This window comes from Cynocephalus volans, chromosome 3 (genome assembly GCF_027409185.1).
Source record: "Cynocephalus volans isolate mCynVol1 chromosome 3, mCynVol1.pri, whole genome shotgun sequence".
NCBI classification, from domain to species: domain Eukaryota; kingdom Metazoa; phylum Chordata; class Mammalia; order Dermoptera; family Cynocephalidae; genus Cynocephalus; species Cynocephalus volans.
In genome coordinates this window covers 24,829,059-24,843,995 of record NC_084462.1, presented here as the reverse complement: position 1 = coordinate 24,843,995, position 14,937 = coordinate 24,829,059, and the positions used below count along the sequence as shown (strand labels likewise).

General features: G+C 45.9%; 1 protein-coding gene across 1 annotated transcript in view; it reads right to left on the bottom strand.

Moving 5' to 3' along the window:
* The window catches only part of STAG3 (STAG3 cohesin complex component), a 32,417-nt gene that overhangs the window by 9,032 nt on the left and 8,448 nt on the right, over positions 1–14,937 (bottom strand). The window contains exons 9-29 of the mRNA XM_063089811.1: positions 13,239–13,312; positions 12,366–12,489; positions 11,746–11,844; positions 11,453–11,532; positions 11,020–11,127; positions 10,639–10,753; positions 10,371–10,476; positions 10,093–10,196; positions 9,744–9,836; positions 9,527–9,616; positions 9,067–9,267; positions 8,875–8,945; positions 8,682–8,769; positions 8,069–8,149; positions 7,894–7,986; positions 7,580–7,748; positions 7,324–7,460; positions 6,431–6,532; positions 5,748–5,896; positions 5,403–5,531; positions 5,147–5,304 (exon numbers count right to left, since the gene is read on the bottom strand). Of these exons, the coding sequence (XP_062945881.1) occupies positions 5,147–5,304; positions 5,403–5,531; positions 5,748–5,896; positions 6,431–6,532; positions 7,324–7,460; positions 7,580–7,748; positions 7,894–7,986; positions 8,069–8,149; positions 8,682–8,769; positions 8,875–8,945; positions 9,067–9,267; positions 9,527–9,616; positions 9,744–9,836; positions 10,093–10,196; positions 10,371–10,476; positions 10,639–10,753; positions 11,020–11,127; positions 11,453–11,532; positions 11,746–11,844; positions 12,366–12,489; positions 13,239–13,312 (2,371 nt within the window). The remainder of the gene's footprint in view (positions 1–5,146; positions 5,305–5,402; positions 5,532–5,747; positions 5,897–6,430; positions 6,533–7,323; positions 7,461–7,579; positions 7,749–7,893; positions 7,987–8,068; positions 8,150–8,681; positions 8,770–8,874; positions 8,946–9,066; positions 9,268–9,526; positions 9,617–9,743; positions 9,837–10,092; positions 10,197–10,370; positions 10,477–10,638; positions 10,754–11,019; positions 11,128–11,452; positions 11,533–11,745; positions 11,845–12,365; positions 12,490–13,238; positions 13,313–14,937) is intronic.

Below are 14,937 nucleotides of genomic sequence, written 5' to 3'. Positions count from 1 at the left end.
TAGGAGGTAAACAAATCTTTCCCCAAAAAACCCCTCTTTTAACCTGCTGCCTTCAAGGCACTCAATCCGTTTTCTTCCATTCCTTTCTAGTCATGCCACAATGCCCCATCCGCTTGTTGGGTCGGGACATTCTATCACGGCTTCAAGTCTCCATTACTTTGCCCCTGTCTTCTTCCTCTTCCCCCGTTTCCTTCCTCCTAGCGCTACTTCAAGCCCAAGATCCTACTAATTCCACCCCTCCAAAGAAGTCCTTACCCATCTTAACGCACCCTGTTAACCCCACAGTTTGGGACACTGCCAGCCCTGCTCTGGCCCAGTGTTCCCCTGTGCGCCTTTCGTCTCGTCCAAGATCTCCGCCTTGTTAATGCCGCTGTCATTCCCATCCACCCCCTTGTATCAAATCCATACACTCTTCTTTCCAAAGTCCCAGCGACCTCTACTCATCAGTATTCATTAACCACAACAGCCCTCCTCGGGTTAAGCCCCATCATTACCTTTCAAAACAGTTGGACCCGACTGTACGAGGCTGGGCACCCTGTCTTTTTTTTTTTTTTTTAAAGATGACTGGTAAGGGGATCTTAACCCATCACTTGGTGTTGTCAGCACCACGCTCACCCAGTGAGCTAACCGGCCATCCCTATGTAGGATCCGAACCCGTGGCCTTGGTGTTATCAGCACCACACTCTCCCGAGTGAGCCACGGGCCAGCCTTGGGCACCCTGTCTAAGAGCCCTAGCAGCGGGGCAGTTACTGCATAAGGAGGCATCCAAATTAACATTTGGGGCACCTCTCACCATTCTCTCACCACATCACCTCAAAGACCTCCTGACCCATAAGGCTCTCCAATCCCTCCCACCTTCCAGAATCCTAACCCTCCTATCCTCGTTTCTGGCCTTCAAAATTTCATACCTTACCGCTCTTCCATCACTGAGGGGCCCCTGTCTCACGCTGATCTCGCATGGTTCACGGATGGGTCCTCATTCAAGGAAGGAAACACTCATTATGCAAGTTATGCCATAGTCTCCCTTGATTCAGTTATAGAAGCCCAACCTTTACCCAAGGGTACTACCAACCAGCAGGATGAACTTATCGCTGCCACGCAAGTCTGCGTTCTAGCTGAAGGAAAAACTCTTAACTTATACACTGACTCCAAATATGTCTTTCATATACTTCTCTCTCATGCCGCCATATGGAAAGAACGCGGTCTGCTTAACATCAAGGGTAACACAATCACCAACTCAGCTTTAATCTCCACATTAATTGAGGCATCCCATTAACCTTGTGAATTAGGAGTCATTCATTGCAGATCCCACCAGAGGGACGATTCCCCAATCACTCGTGGGAATTGTAAGGCTGACCTCGGCACAGCACCCACAGACACAAAACCAACTTCCCATTCTTCCATACGGCTCCCAAGGTTCACAGACACCCTCTCAGCCTCAACTGCCTAATGATGATAAGTCCTCTCTCTTTCGCTTGCTCCATGACCTGTTTCACTCTAGCCCCCAAACTTTATCCCAGTTTTTACAAGCCTTCTTCTCAGTCACCCCATCTGACAAAGCCCTCTTACAAAAAATTTCCTCCTCATGCACAATCTGCCAGCGTACCAATCCTAACACCCCTCTCAAACCTGGGCCATACCCCTCCCACCAGGCCAGAGGTCTCACACCCGCGGCCGACTGGCAAGTCAATTTTACACACATGCCTTCCGTCTGGTGCCTCAAATACCTCTTGGTGTTTGTTGATACCTTTTCAGGATGGGTAGAGGCATTCCCAACATCCAATAAAAAGGCCTCCACCGTAGCCAACTCTCCTTTCCCAAATCATCCCACGATTTGGGATGCCCACTTCCATTCAATCTGACAATGGACCTGAATTTACCGCCCAGGTAATACAGAAACTCTCCCAGTCACTCTCTCTCCCCTGGCACATACATTGCCCTTACCGACCTCAGGCATCCGGAAAGGTAGAGAGAACCAACAGAACCTTAAAGGACATACTAACTAAATTATCTCTGGAATTACACCTTGATTGGGTCCGTCTTCTACCTCCTGCTCTACTCAAGACCAGAGCTCTCCCAAAAAGGCCCTCCAATCTTTCCCCTTTTGAAGTCATGTATGGTAGGCCCCTCCTACCCCCGGGGATCACAGCAACTGAAGGACCCATACCACCCACCATGGCCTTACCCTTGCTCTCCCACCTTCGCACCGAATTATGGAAGTACCAGGACTGGCTACTTCCAGATCCGTCACTTTCCAAAAATAACCTTTCACTCAGCCCAGGCCAATTAGTATTCTACACTTCCCTGGAACCCAAAACCCCCTTAACCCCTAAGTGGGAAGGCCCATGTCCTGTCATCCTTTGCACTCCAACTGCTGCTAAACTTGCCCTGCCAGGTAATCATGTTACTCCATGGATTCATATTTCCAGGCTGAAGCCTTACACTCAGGATCCGCCCTCAGCCACCGAGAACTCCAATAACAAGCTGCAAAAGAACTTAACACACCATTCTTTTAAGTGTATCCCTCATCCTACCGACCCTTTCAAACTCCGCCTATCGCGGACCTCAGCCTTACCCCCAATTCCGGAGACATGAACCTTCTCCTTGGCCTTCTCCTGTTCTTTTCATTTCACCCAGGGAGCTTTCAGGCCCCTCTGCTAGCTCCCCAGGGTCACCCACTTTAACCTGGCAACAGATCATTTCTGAAACACTCATCTTTCTCAACCACACCTCACCGGCTCTCTCTCCCGGAAATTGTTTTCTTTGCGCCTCTCTCATGCGACCGCTCCTGGCGGCCGTCCCCTTTAACGCTTCCCTTCCTCTCAATGTTACCTCCTTCCCACCATCAGAACCCCTTAACCTTTCGGACGTCCCTCTCTGGGAGCCCGACAACAAACACAATAACACTTTGTTGCCCCGTCACTGTTTCATCAAAAACTCTTCCTCCCTAACTTTTCCTCCATCTTATTGTAATCTTAACACAACCATTCATACCCACACCGTCGCCCCACCAGGCTCTTTCTTCTGGTGCAATGGAACCTTCTCTACCTCCATCCTGCCTAATCTTACTGCCCTATGCCTTCTTGTCACCATCGTCCCTCAACTCACTCTGTACACCAGTTCAGAACTGTTCCATCTTCTTCATACCCCCTCAAGGCAAAAAAGGGCCGCCTTCCTCCCGATCATGGTTGGTATTTCCCTAACAACAGCAGCAGTTGGAGCCCGCCTGTTGGGAGGAGCCTTAGGACACAGCGTATGGGCGGTCAAAGACATAAATGCTAAACTTGAAGGGGCTCTGACCTCCACTGCCGAATCTCTTTCCTCTCTACAGAGACAAATTACCTCTTTAGCTCAGGTCACCTTCCAAAACTGCAGAGCACTAGATCTCCTCACCGCAGAAAAAGGAGGTACTTGCATCTTCCTTGGGGAAGAATGCTGTTATTATATCAATGAATCCGGTCTAGTAGAAACAAACATCATCAAACTCACCGACTTAGCTTCCAGCCTACAAACCGCATCCAGTTCTAACCCCTTTTCTTCTTTTATCTTAAACCCTATCCTAACTTGGATTTGGCCCATTTTGGGACCTCTAATCATTATCCTCATAACCTGCCTTTTCTTGCCCTGCATCATTAGGCTTCTTCAAACCCAAGTGGGAAAAATCTCTAATCAGGCCTTTAACCAGCTTTTGCTTAGAAACTACCAGCTTCTAGGTACCAATGAACCCCCCGCCTCATCTTGTGAGGGCCTCAGCCGATGCTGAAGAGACACCACCTTACAGAGGAAACGCATTCCTACACACCCTCGCCACCGCCACCGTGGCCTGGCTGCTCCCTCCAGTCTCCAACTACGAACAATGGAACCGGTGCATATTCGACTTGTGGCTTCAAGGAATGTTTATGGACTTTTCGCCTTTTGAAATTACTTGTTTCTCCACCCTCCTTTGGGGTTTCATAATGGGTATTTATGTACCTTCCTCCCTTTGCCCCCCCCCACAATGCCCCAGTTCAGCAGGAAGTAGCTCGATGACTTCAACATCCCCTTTCCTAAAACAAGAAAAAGGGAGGAATGTAAGAACCCAAATGCCCCAAGGGATCACACTGAGGAATGTAAGAACCCAAATGCCCCAAGGGATCACACCCTGATCACATAAGTCCTTTTCAGCCACACCCCATCATGGCACTGGGGTGTGGCACTCTAAGTAGGGATTGTATTTTAAGCCAATCAGCCTTCCCTAAAAGCCCTATATATATGTGTGCGTGCCGCCTAATAAACGAGCCCTCTCCGGTGGATCATCAACTGGTGTTGACTCGTCCTTTCAATAAAAATGTATGAGGCATTAGTATATGCTAAAGCATGGATGAACCTTGAAAACATGCTAAGTGGAAGAAGTCAGACACAAGGCCATATATTCTATGATTTCATTTACAGGAAATGTCGCTAAATAGGCAAATCCAGAGATAGGAAACAGATGATCATAGTGTCTAGGGCAGGAGAATGAGGAAAGACTGCCAATGGGTACATGGTTTCTTTTGGAATGAACATTTTCATGTTCTATAATTAGATAGCGGTGATGGCTGCACAACTCTGTTAATATACTTTAAAAGGTGAATATTACAGTACGTGAAGTATATATCTCAATAAAGCTGTTTGGTACATATAAAAGTCACATTTTAATATGTACACTAGAAAACACATACTAGCACATCAAACTGATTTCTGGGATATCATTATTTAATAAAGAACTATGTGAAAAAAAGCAAAGAAAAAATCTTAGGTAAATTATGACAGGTGGTGATATGAAGGCAAACAATTGTGAAGGTTGTATAAAAATCTTATATTCCATTATTTTCCAAATTTCAGAGATGTCAAGGAGGTGCACCCTATATGTATAGAATTCTTAGTTCAATTTTTTATTTTATCATTAGTTTCTATTTGATTTTTCATAGAGGTTTACTATTTTTAGTTGGCTAGATAAACCTTGAAGAAAATGAATACCCTTAATGATAGTAGATGCTTAATGAAGTATTTCTTCTTGATAAGATAAAAGTTTAAATGAGGCCAAAGACGTCAGCTGCTTATCTCAGTAGTGGCGATAAAAGCAGCAGTGCTGAGCACCCTGCTAGCCATATACACAGCACTGTACCTTGAATGCGCCTCCTTTTGGAGTGGGGGTGGCCCTGAGGGCTGGCCTCTGCTGTGTTCTCTACAGGGCTAAGGGAGTGGCAGTAGGTGGTGACTGGACCCCAGGAATGGCCAGGTGCCTGGGAGACACGCTGCAGACATTTTTCCAGGTAGGACAGTCTAAGGAAGGGGTGGGATAAAGAGGATGAAGCAGCCACTGGGCCCTCACCAGACCCTTCTTCCCTAATCCACATCTATCTACCCGCCCACTAACTTACAGAAGTTGCTTGTCCTGATGGAAGAGTCGAGGGGAGAACTCTGAAAGGAGCTCCAGGAATGCCAGATTTGGGGGCTGACCAGAGGAGCCAGCTATGGGAAGCTCAGACAAGGAGAACTTGATGCCTTCCCTTGGTTGGGCAGAATTATTTTAGGAAGATAGTCCCTTCCCACCTCCCTCCCAAGGCTGAGACATCCCGTCTAAGTGTACCCTCTCCTTATCCCCACCTTGTCTCCAAAAGCATACCCACCACCAACCTGATTGCTACTTATTGACATGCTTACCCTCCCTCCAAGACACCACTCTCAGTCTCCCTGCACATAGTCTCCAACCAATACTTCCTTACTTGTGTAGCATGACCACAAGGTCACGGTTCTGCAGCTGCTGAGGTCCAAAGCTCAAGGCAAACCTCCGGGCAAGGTCCCTCATCTCAATGAAGGCTGGAAGCTCATTCAGGCCCTGGGGCCCCTGTTCCTGCAGCAGTTCTGTGTACAACTGTGTTGAGGAGATATGGTACGTTTGGGAAAGAGAGCAACAAGGTAGAAACAGACAAGCATGGAATTCCCTTTTCTGCTGAGAAATTCCAAAGGGCTTGGGAGGCTATCTCCCACTTTCACTCTTTCTTTCCTCCCAGGACACTGCCTTGATCCCCGGCTCCTGCAGCAGAGAGAGCCTTCACACCTGCTTGGTGGCAATAAATAAAAATGTCTGTAGTAACTGAAGGAGACTGCAAAAGAACAGACTAAAGAATAGTTAGAAATTCCCTACGACTTCATTGTTGGTACTCCCATGTCCTGACAGTTGATTTCTATGGGGTTGGAGTGGAAACTTCCCAGTCAGTTAAAAAAAAAAAAAAACTTTCTAAAGGTTTATTACATATGAAAGAACTTGTCATGTAAAGTAAGAGTCAAAATAAAAAATTTTCTGCTCGTAAGAATCTAACATTCTAAGTGGCTAAGGGTGAACAGAGTTGGGTACTACAGGGAGGGCATGTCATAGGTTAGAGGCCCTCTAGGCAGAAGGGAGTACCTGTTTGAGGCTTAGCAGCAGGATTTGGGAACAATGACTTCGGTCAATCTGCCTTGCTCTAGTTAATGTTTCCTTGATAATGTCACCATAGTCACTGTAGAACTGAGCGAGAGGAAATGGAGAAGGTAATGTGTGACAACAGGAAAAGACTGTTTTATTTCTTCCTTGACATCCCTCATCATGTCTCCTTCCCAAAGTACCTTAGGTAGGAAACATGAATCTAAGCATAAAATAATTCATACTAGACCTCATCTCTAACCAATATGCAGCAAAGCCCAAAAGAAATCTGAGTTTAGGTAAATAAATAAGGTAAGAAACTGCCCCAAGCGCAATTCTCAGAGAAGAGTAGTAAGTCTGCCAGTGTTCACTCTCACCCAGCACTGAAGCCTGCACTATTTGTCTCTCCCTCACTAGAACAGAAGCTCCATGAAACAGGAACTTTTGTCTGTTTTGTTCCCTGCTGTGTCCTTAGTGCTGGGAATAGTGCTTGGCACATACTAGGTGATCAATAAACAGAAATAAACACCACAGTAAGTTGAGGAAACTGAAGTATGTATCTAGGTATGTTGTGAGGATTGATCCCTGTTCCATTCTTTTTTCCCTTCTTACATTCCCCATTCCACTGACTGGGTTTGGAGAAAAAGATCTCTGGACAGGAAGAATAAGCTGTTTCCCCTCCAGTGTATTTCTTAATAGCTTTTTCTCCATAATTATTCACTACTAAGTCTCTCTGATCTCTTTATTCTAAACTTCTACCGCCTTTCCCTCCTACTCCTTTAAGCCTGATACCATCAGATCCCCCCACCTTTCTGTCTGTAGTGCTACAGTGTTTGAAGTAATGTCTGTGCCCAACTTGGTCCCCTCTCCTCTATTTCTGTAGGGCCACGTTGTACCTTGTTGTAGTGTTTGAAAACATCTGAGGCTGCGTCCATCTCCAGCACCCCATAAAGCAACAGCTTGCAGAATCCAGCCAGGAGGCGGCGCCGCTGGTGCAGCTGCTCTATCTGTAAATGATCCTCCTGGGAATGACCTGGCTCACATCAAATGCAGAACAGAATCACAGACTTAGGCCTCCTTTCCTACCCTATATATACTGAGCCAGGCCCAAACTCCAACCCTTCCTGAGCCCCAGGTATAGAGTTTTTGTACCACTGCCCAGGTCTCCAGGCTGAATGAAGACATGGTCCATGAGGAAGCTGGCTAGTTCAGACTGGAGAGTCGCTTCAGGAAAAAAGACAAGGGGCCTAAGGAAATCGCGACCCCCTACAATCATCTGAGGGCTGAAGATGAGAAGCAGATCACTTAATAAGACAAAAGCCTGTTGGGTGGAAAAAAATGGATGCTTAAAAAGAACTGAATATTCCCCAAGACAGAAATAACACAACTAATTTCTCCTTGGAACAGGGTCTCTTCAGACCACAGGGAACACTCGCCTCCTTGCTCCCACTTGAGTAAATGCTCACCTGCTCCTGGATCGCAGGATCTACATCTGAGAGACAGCTCTGGCAGAGTTCGCAGAAGGCCACCATTCTGCCCTTCAAACTCAACAGCTGCTTCTGTAGAGACAGCAGCTTGAAGCGGAGGAATGAAGACACAGGCTCCTCCATGCCTGTTTCCCCTACTCAGACTGATACTCACCTGGGAAGTACCTGATCCAGAAATGTGGGTTAATGTCCAGAGAATGGAAAAATAGACAAGAGTCAAGGCTGGCAGGATCACCTGTAACAACAAAATGTTAGAAAAATGAGATTTGGGTCAGCAGAGTGAGGGGAAGGTATTGAGAGGGAGAGGGAGAGGCAGAGAGGCAGACATGCAGACACATGCAGACACACACACAGCAGTGAAGAAGAGAAAATGATATCAGGGGAGACCCAATTCCTTTACTGGTGGAAAAGAACTGACATTCCAGGTAATCTTCAGAGGCTTCTATACTATGCAGAAATGCCACCTCTCCTAGAACCCCTCAATATTATTCTTTTTTTTTGTTTTGTTTGGCGGCTGGCCAGTAAGGGGATCAGAACCCTTGACCAATTATTCTTGAATCCCAAGAAACCTGAGAAGATGGCTGTTTTCAGGCAATGGAAGAATAGTCCACCTTCCAAGAGAGGAATGGGAAGAGCAGCCTCCATCTGATCCTACTCCCTGTGTCCACTCCACACCCTGGGACTGACCTGACCTGGGAGAGGTGGCCACCTAAGACACAGGCCCATAAGAACTCCTCTGCCTCCACATCTCCAGTCTGTCTACCTACCTGATGAGGAACTTCTCCTGTGTCCACAGCCTTCCGGAGAAGTCGGGAGCATGGCTCATAGAGCTCCCAGCGAGTCAAGTCATGAGCGCTTTGTGGGTAGAGAGGGAAACATTACAACTGAACAGAACAGAAGGGGATCAATTCCACAGATACCAGTAGAAACAGGAGAGGAAGCAGGAGGGGAGCTGCTCACTTGTAGAAGGCAGACAGGCGCTTCAAAGTGGATGCCAGGTTATATACCTCATCCTCATCTAGGAAGGACGACTGAGAAAGAAAGAAAGCTCACAAGAGGATTTTCCCAAGAACTGACTGGTCCCTGTTCCCTGTTCTGTGGCCTTCTCTCACCCTCATTTGGGGTGTCCCATCATGTGGCCCCAGCTCCCACCTGTAGCAGCTCTTCAAGTTCTTGCTGGAAGCGGTCGGTCAGCAGATCCACTAGTTGGCTGCGGGCAAAGTCAACCCGGCTGAAGAAAGTGAACTTGGGATTACAGAGCAGATAGAGGGCGTGAGCTCCAGCCTCAAGCACTGCTGGCTCTGCATGCTTCACCACCACCTCCTGGAGTTGCTGCAAGAGCAGCTCCAGATGCTGAGAGAAAAAAAGATGGGAAAAGAGTGCTGGAGGGCAGAGAATAGGAAGGGCAAACCTTCTAGAGAGGAGTAGAGCTGGGGGAGATGAGAAATAGGGTTGAAAACATTAAACTTCAAGGATAAGATGCCTAAGAAAGGAAAGGCTTATTGATTTTTCTGCAACCCAGATTCTTGAAAAGAACCAGATACTGGTAGTAGAACTCAGCACTAGCAGGGGAGCAGTAAGGTATAGGAAACACATCTTCCTGCTTCCTCACCTTCTCCAAGCGTCTAGTGCAATAGATGTTGAGTTCAAAATAGTTGAGAAGCTGGAGCAGGGGAGCAACCTTCTCCGCATCAGCTGAGAACTGTGATGATTGAGAGGGAGACCTCCTTATTAGCTAATGTATCGCTAATTCTTCCTGCCATCTCTCATCGGAGGCCATTTCCTCTCACCCACTCCCACCCTTATACTGAACAGTGGGTCAGCTCTACCTTGGCCAAGAGTTGGGGTAACAGGGGGATGAGGTGCTCAGTCAGCTTCACCTTGTCATCAGCTTGGATCTTACGCTCTTTAGGGGTTAAGCCCTGGAATTAGAGTCATTTGGGGGTGGGGGAAAGTATGGAGAAACACTGGGTCCAGAGGGTGTGTGTGCATCCCTCCTCCCCATGATCTCTCCATGAAGGAAAAGAGAATTCAGCAGTTCCCTCCAGATTCCTATTTTTCTGGAAATGGAATTCTTTGAGGGGCAGAAGGAGCACCCTAACCCAGGACTTGAAGAATGGACAGTACCTGTTCCAATTTAATACTACTATCCTACCCAACCTGCCCCTCATGTCATACCTTCCTCCCAGTGACCCGCCCCACTGGTGGGTGGCCCTCTGAAGCTTGCCGGGCACTGGACACAAGGATTTCTATCAGTGTGTTCTCCTGCACGTCGTCCAGGTCTGAGTTGCCAGGAATATCAAAAAAGAGAATCACAGATTGGCCACCTTCCATCTCCAAGTCCTCCCATGCCATGTCACCTCTGCTGCCTTTTACAAGTCAGGCTAGAAATTTCTCCTGATTTTACACTAGGAGACAACAGGTCCCTGGTTCCCTGGCTACCATGTGGCACGCACTCTGGTCCTTCTCCAACAGCAAGCTCGTTAGACTCTCCCAGTCCTTCAGCTGAGACCCTGCACAGTCCCACAGGCTGTCAACTAAGTAAGCAGCATGGTCATGGAGCTGTGGAAGAAGGTGCATGGTAAGTCACCAATGCCACATTAAAACACGCTAGGAAGTGGTTATTGATTAAACAGTGCTCTCCTTCCTACTGTGCCCACCCCCATCCTTCTCTACTTGTAGGTCTTATGCACAATAGCCAAACATCTGCTTTCCACATGTCACCTCACTCTCCACAAAGAAGGACAGCAGAAGGTGGAAGAAAGTCCTCTGGGCATGTGGACTTCGGCGTTGCTCTCTTCCACCCACTGTTCTTGTCTCACACTCAGGGTAGAATAGCCTGGTGGAATAGACACAAGGAAAGGGCACAGCATGGGAAGAAATAAAGAATGCAATAGTTACTACAGACAGAAGAAATGGCCCAAGGAGATGATAAAGGAAAGAGAGCTGCAGAGCCCAGGAAAGCTCCAAAGAGCTGACAGAAGAAAGGTGACACCAAGAGACTTTGGTAGGTATGGGGAGTCTTTAGGCAGAGCAGTAGCAGCTGAGGGGGAGAAAACGACAAAGGATGGTGTTAAAGAAATGCAGGAAAGGAGCTCCACTCACTTCCAGTACAGAAACTCTCCTGCGGCAGAGGCTAGGGCTCGATTAGAGGCATACACAACAGGGTAGATGCTCTCACAGTCTTCGTCTGTCAGCACCCCTTCCATGTTCCTGGCAAGAGAAAAGGAGAAAGAGTGTAGGGATATAGATATTGTCTTCTACAACACCAAGGATACAAACAAAGAGGCAAAAACAACAAAGACATAAGTTAGAGAGAACTTTTAAATGAAGAATGGAAGACAGTTTGGAGAGTTAGAGAAGATGGGAACATTTGCCCCCTTGAGCTCATGCAACTCATGACTGACCTCTGTCTTTCAACCTGCACATAAGAGTCAACCTACAACAGGTAGGTGGTAGAGGGATAGGACTCAGTGCCTGCCCAATGCTGGAGAGGTAGAAGTCTGAGACGCTTGCCTCCCCACTTTCCAGGACTCACTTGAGGATAAGTATTAGCAACCTGATGGCCTCCACAGCCACATCGTACTCTCTGTCCATGACCATGGAAACCATCCGTTCCTGCAGGAGGGAGAACATCGCTCAATATCTTATTGCACCCATTCCAAAACATCACATTCTCTTAGAATTTGAGAGATTCCTAAAGAGAGGGCATGGAAGCAGATGCTGGGATAGCTAAAGATGTTTAAGAGCAACAGAAATGGAAAGATAACAAGGTGGGGGAAATGGGAACCACAACAAAAATCTGAGCAAAGCAGCACCATCCAGTTCTACCTTGAAGCGGCTGGTGAAGAGCTCCAAACGTGCAGTTAGGTCCCGGTTGCTGTATAGCCCTTTCAGAGCCTTCAGGCACTTCAGACGGACTTCCCGGTGCTGTTGGGGAGGGAAAACCAGGAGAATGAAAATAGGACTAATTACTCCACTACTCACCCCCACTGATCCTCCATACTTCCCTTTTAGATTACTCATTTTGGGCCTGGTTGTCCTCTATACTGAGGACTCTGAGATGTCAGAAACAATGAACAGCTGTCTTCTTACTTAAAAAACCAAAGCATGACAGGAGAATTTAGCAGTCATGATGAAAAGGATCCTTTGGCTATCCCTAGCACTTATATTACCAATCCATCAATAACTTTCCTGCTTTTTCATAGGAAAGTCTTTCTCCTTCCACCTCAGGTTTTGAGGCATTCTATCTTATGGATGTGTCTTTCCTTCTTCTACTTTATCCTACCCTCATCAGTACTGGGGGAGTTCCAAAGTTCAGTGCCTTGATGGGTTGACCACTGCTCACTAGGTGAAAATACCTAAGTGGCAGAAAAAGGAAAAGCTGAAGTGTCCTAGGGCAGGGAAGAGGATGAGGGGAGCAGGGAAAAGGAGACTGACTAGACTCCCACCTTATCATGCAGGGTCCAGCCAATATATTTTAAATAGCTGTCAGTGAGGAAAGAGATACTGTAGCTTTGCATCCAACACCCAATTTCCTCTATGCAGATAGCACGGATCTCAGGAAGAACATCCCTAGACACACAGAGATAAATCGACTTATTGCTTTCTCTCCAAACTCACTTTCCATCCTACAAGATAGCTCCCTCTCATAGAAGAATTTATTTTCATCACAAAACACCACATACCATGCCTTTCATTTCCTCCTCCCAATGTAAAAATATATAAAAAAGTAAACATCTTCTTTCTGTAACCAGCCCATAAAACAGTTGAACTAACCCTGTTGTAATCTTATCCTCCACACCCCTTTTCAAAGCTGATTTTGAAATCAGCTGAAAGGTTCTGCAAAGGCAGAAGTTGACACTTAGGAAAGAGTTAGAAATAACTATAGATACCCTTTCTTAACTTAATTCTACCACTCTTTTAAATAGTTTAAAATCCCCCTGCCCTTAGCACAGTGAAACAGCAGGCTGGGCTAGGAAAAGGCTTGCTGAGCCACATACATCCCTCAGAAGGCTCTGCCTTTGTCCTCTCAAGTATCCAACCCCCAAAATATGGGTGCAGGGGCGGATCTTGGGCAAAGTGGGAGAATACTCAGCAATGCCTTGTCCTCTTATTTTCTCTCCCAGAGAAGCTTATAGGATCTTTTGTAGGTGGGGAGAAACTAAATCTTACTAACTTAAACATTTATTGTTAGAGTTTTCACTCCAGCTGCATTAGTTCTGGGACTAACCAAATAACTCAGGGTTAGAAGGGCTTTGTCATTTCTACAGACTCCATAACCAAGGACCAGTTGCTTCAATGAGAGGAGCCCATTAACTCACCTGTACCGATGTACAAACACACCCCTGAAGAGGGCATTCATCATCCCCTCAATCTCCTCTTGATGCTCTTCGAGCTGAAGAACAGGGAGGAACCGGTCAATCTCTTTCATGCCCAACAGCATAAGGCCACAAAGATATAGAAATGTACAACTTTCACCTACTTCCTATTTATTACAGGACACAGTGTGAATCCCCAGTATCCTATGTTCCCTTCTAAACCTTCTAATTCTGGAAGAAGCTGTACAGTCAGCTAATGCCACGGAGATTTGTTTGTGTTTGGTAAAAACTGTCACCACTGTATGTGGTTATTCTGGCTATTCAGAAGCCTGAGCTGGTAATTATATATGTTTTTGACTTAAAACTACCTAGGAAAACTAATTAATAAATGCAGTTTGATAGGAGAAGTAGAACAAGCAAAAAAGAGAAGAAGGAGAATTAGATCAGTGGTTTCTCAATTGAGGGCAATTTTGTCCCCCAATGGACATTTAGCAATGTCTGAAGATATTTTTGGTTATCACAACTTGGGGAGGGGGAAGGGAAGGGTACTATGTGTTAGGGCTAGTAGATACAAGGGTACTTCAAAAAGTTTGTGAAAAAATAGAATTGAGAGATAATAACTGGGCCAGCCTGTGGCTCACTTGGGAGAGTGTGGTGCTGATACAACCAAGGCCATGGGTTTAGGTCCTTATATAGGGATGGCTGGTTAGCTCACTTCGGAGAGTGTGGTGCTGACAACACCAAGTCAAGGGTTAAGATTCCCTTACTGGTCATCTTTAAAAACAAAAAAGAATTGAGAGATAATATAAATCTTTCCAGAAACTTTTTGAAGTATCCTCATAGAAGCCAGAAATGCTGCTAAACATCCTACAATGCCAGGACAGTCCCCCAATGTCAACAGTGCCATTGTCGAGAAACCCCGGAATAGATGAACAATAGATACCAAGGAAATAGAATTAAAAGGAGAAAGGGAACATTCTCTATGACAACTAACCCGACCTCTTCAATAAATCAATATATTAGGAAAAAATGGGGGGAGGCAGACATTCTACTTAAAGAATAGAAAAGAAACACAACAACCAAATGCAATGTACAGTCCTTAATTAAATCCTAGTTGGAATTAACCAGATAGAGAAGGCATGTGGGGGACAAATGGGGAAGTTTAAATATGAATTAGAATTAGAAAATATTAGGGAGTCATTGTTATTTTGGGGGGATGTGGAGATGGTACTGGGATTATGTAGGAACATGTTATTTTTTAGAAGACATTCTTAAATCTTTAGGGTTGAAGTAGCAATATATACATAATGTACTGTAGAACAGCAAAAGGAAAAAAGATAAAAAAAATACGGTGAAACATTAGTTGTTAAATCTAGATAATGTGTATATGATGTTCATTATACCAATGTCTCTACTTTTCTGTGCTCTAACCAACTGAGCTAACAGGCCAGCACCAAAGTCTCTACTTTTCTGAATGTTTGAAATATTCACATTCAAAGGAAAGAACGGAAGGAAGAAGAGGGAGGGAAGGAGGAAAGGTGGGTCATCAGTAAACAAATTCTTCAGTAATTTGGAAAAGGGAGATTGAGAAAAGGCTACTGGCTATAGGAATTAGGAAGTCACTGGTTTGGAGAGAATAATTTCAAATAAAAATGGGTGTAGAAGCTAGGTAGCAAAAAGGATTTAGTCAGTTGGACACTAA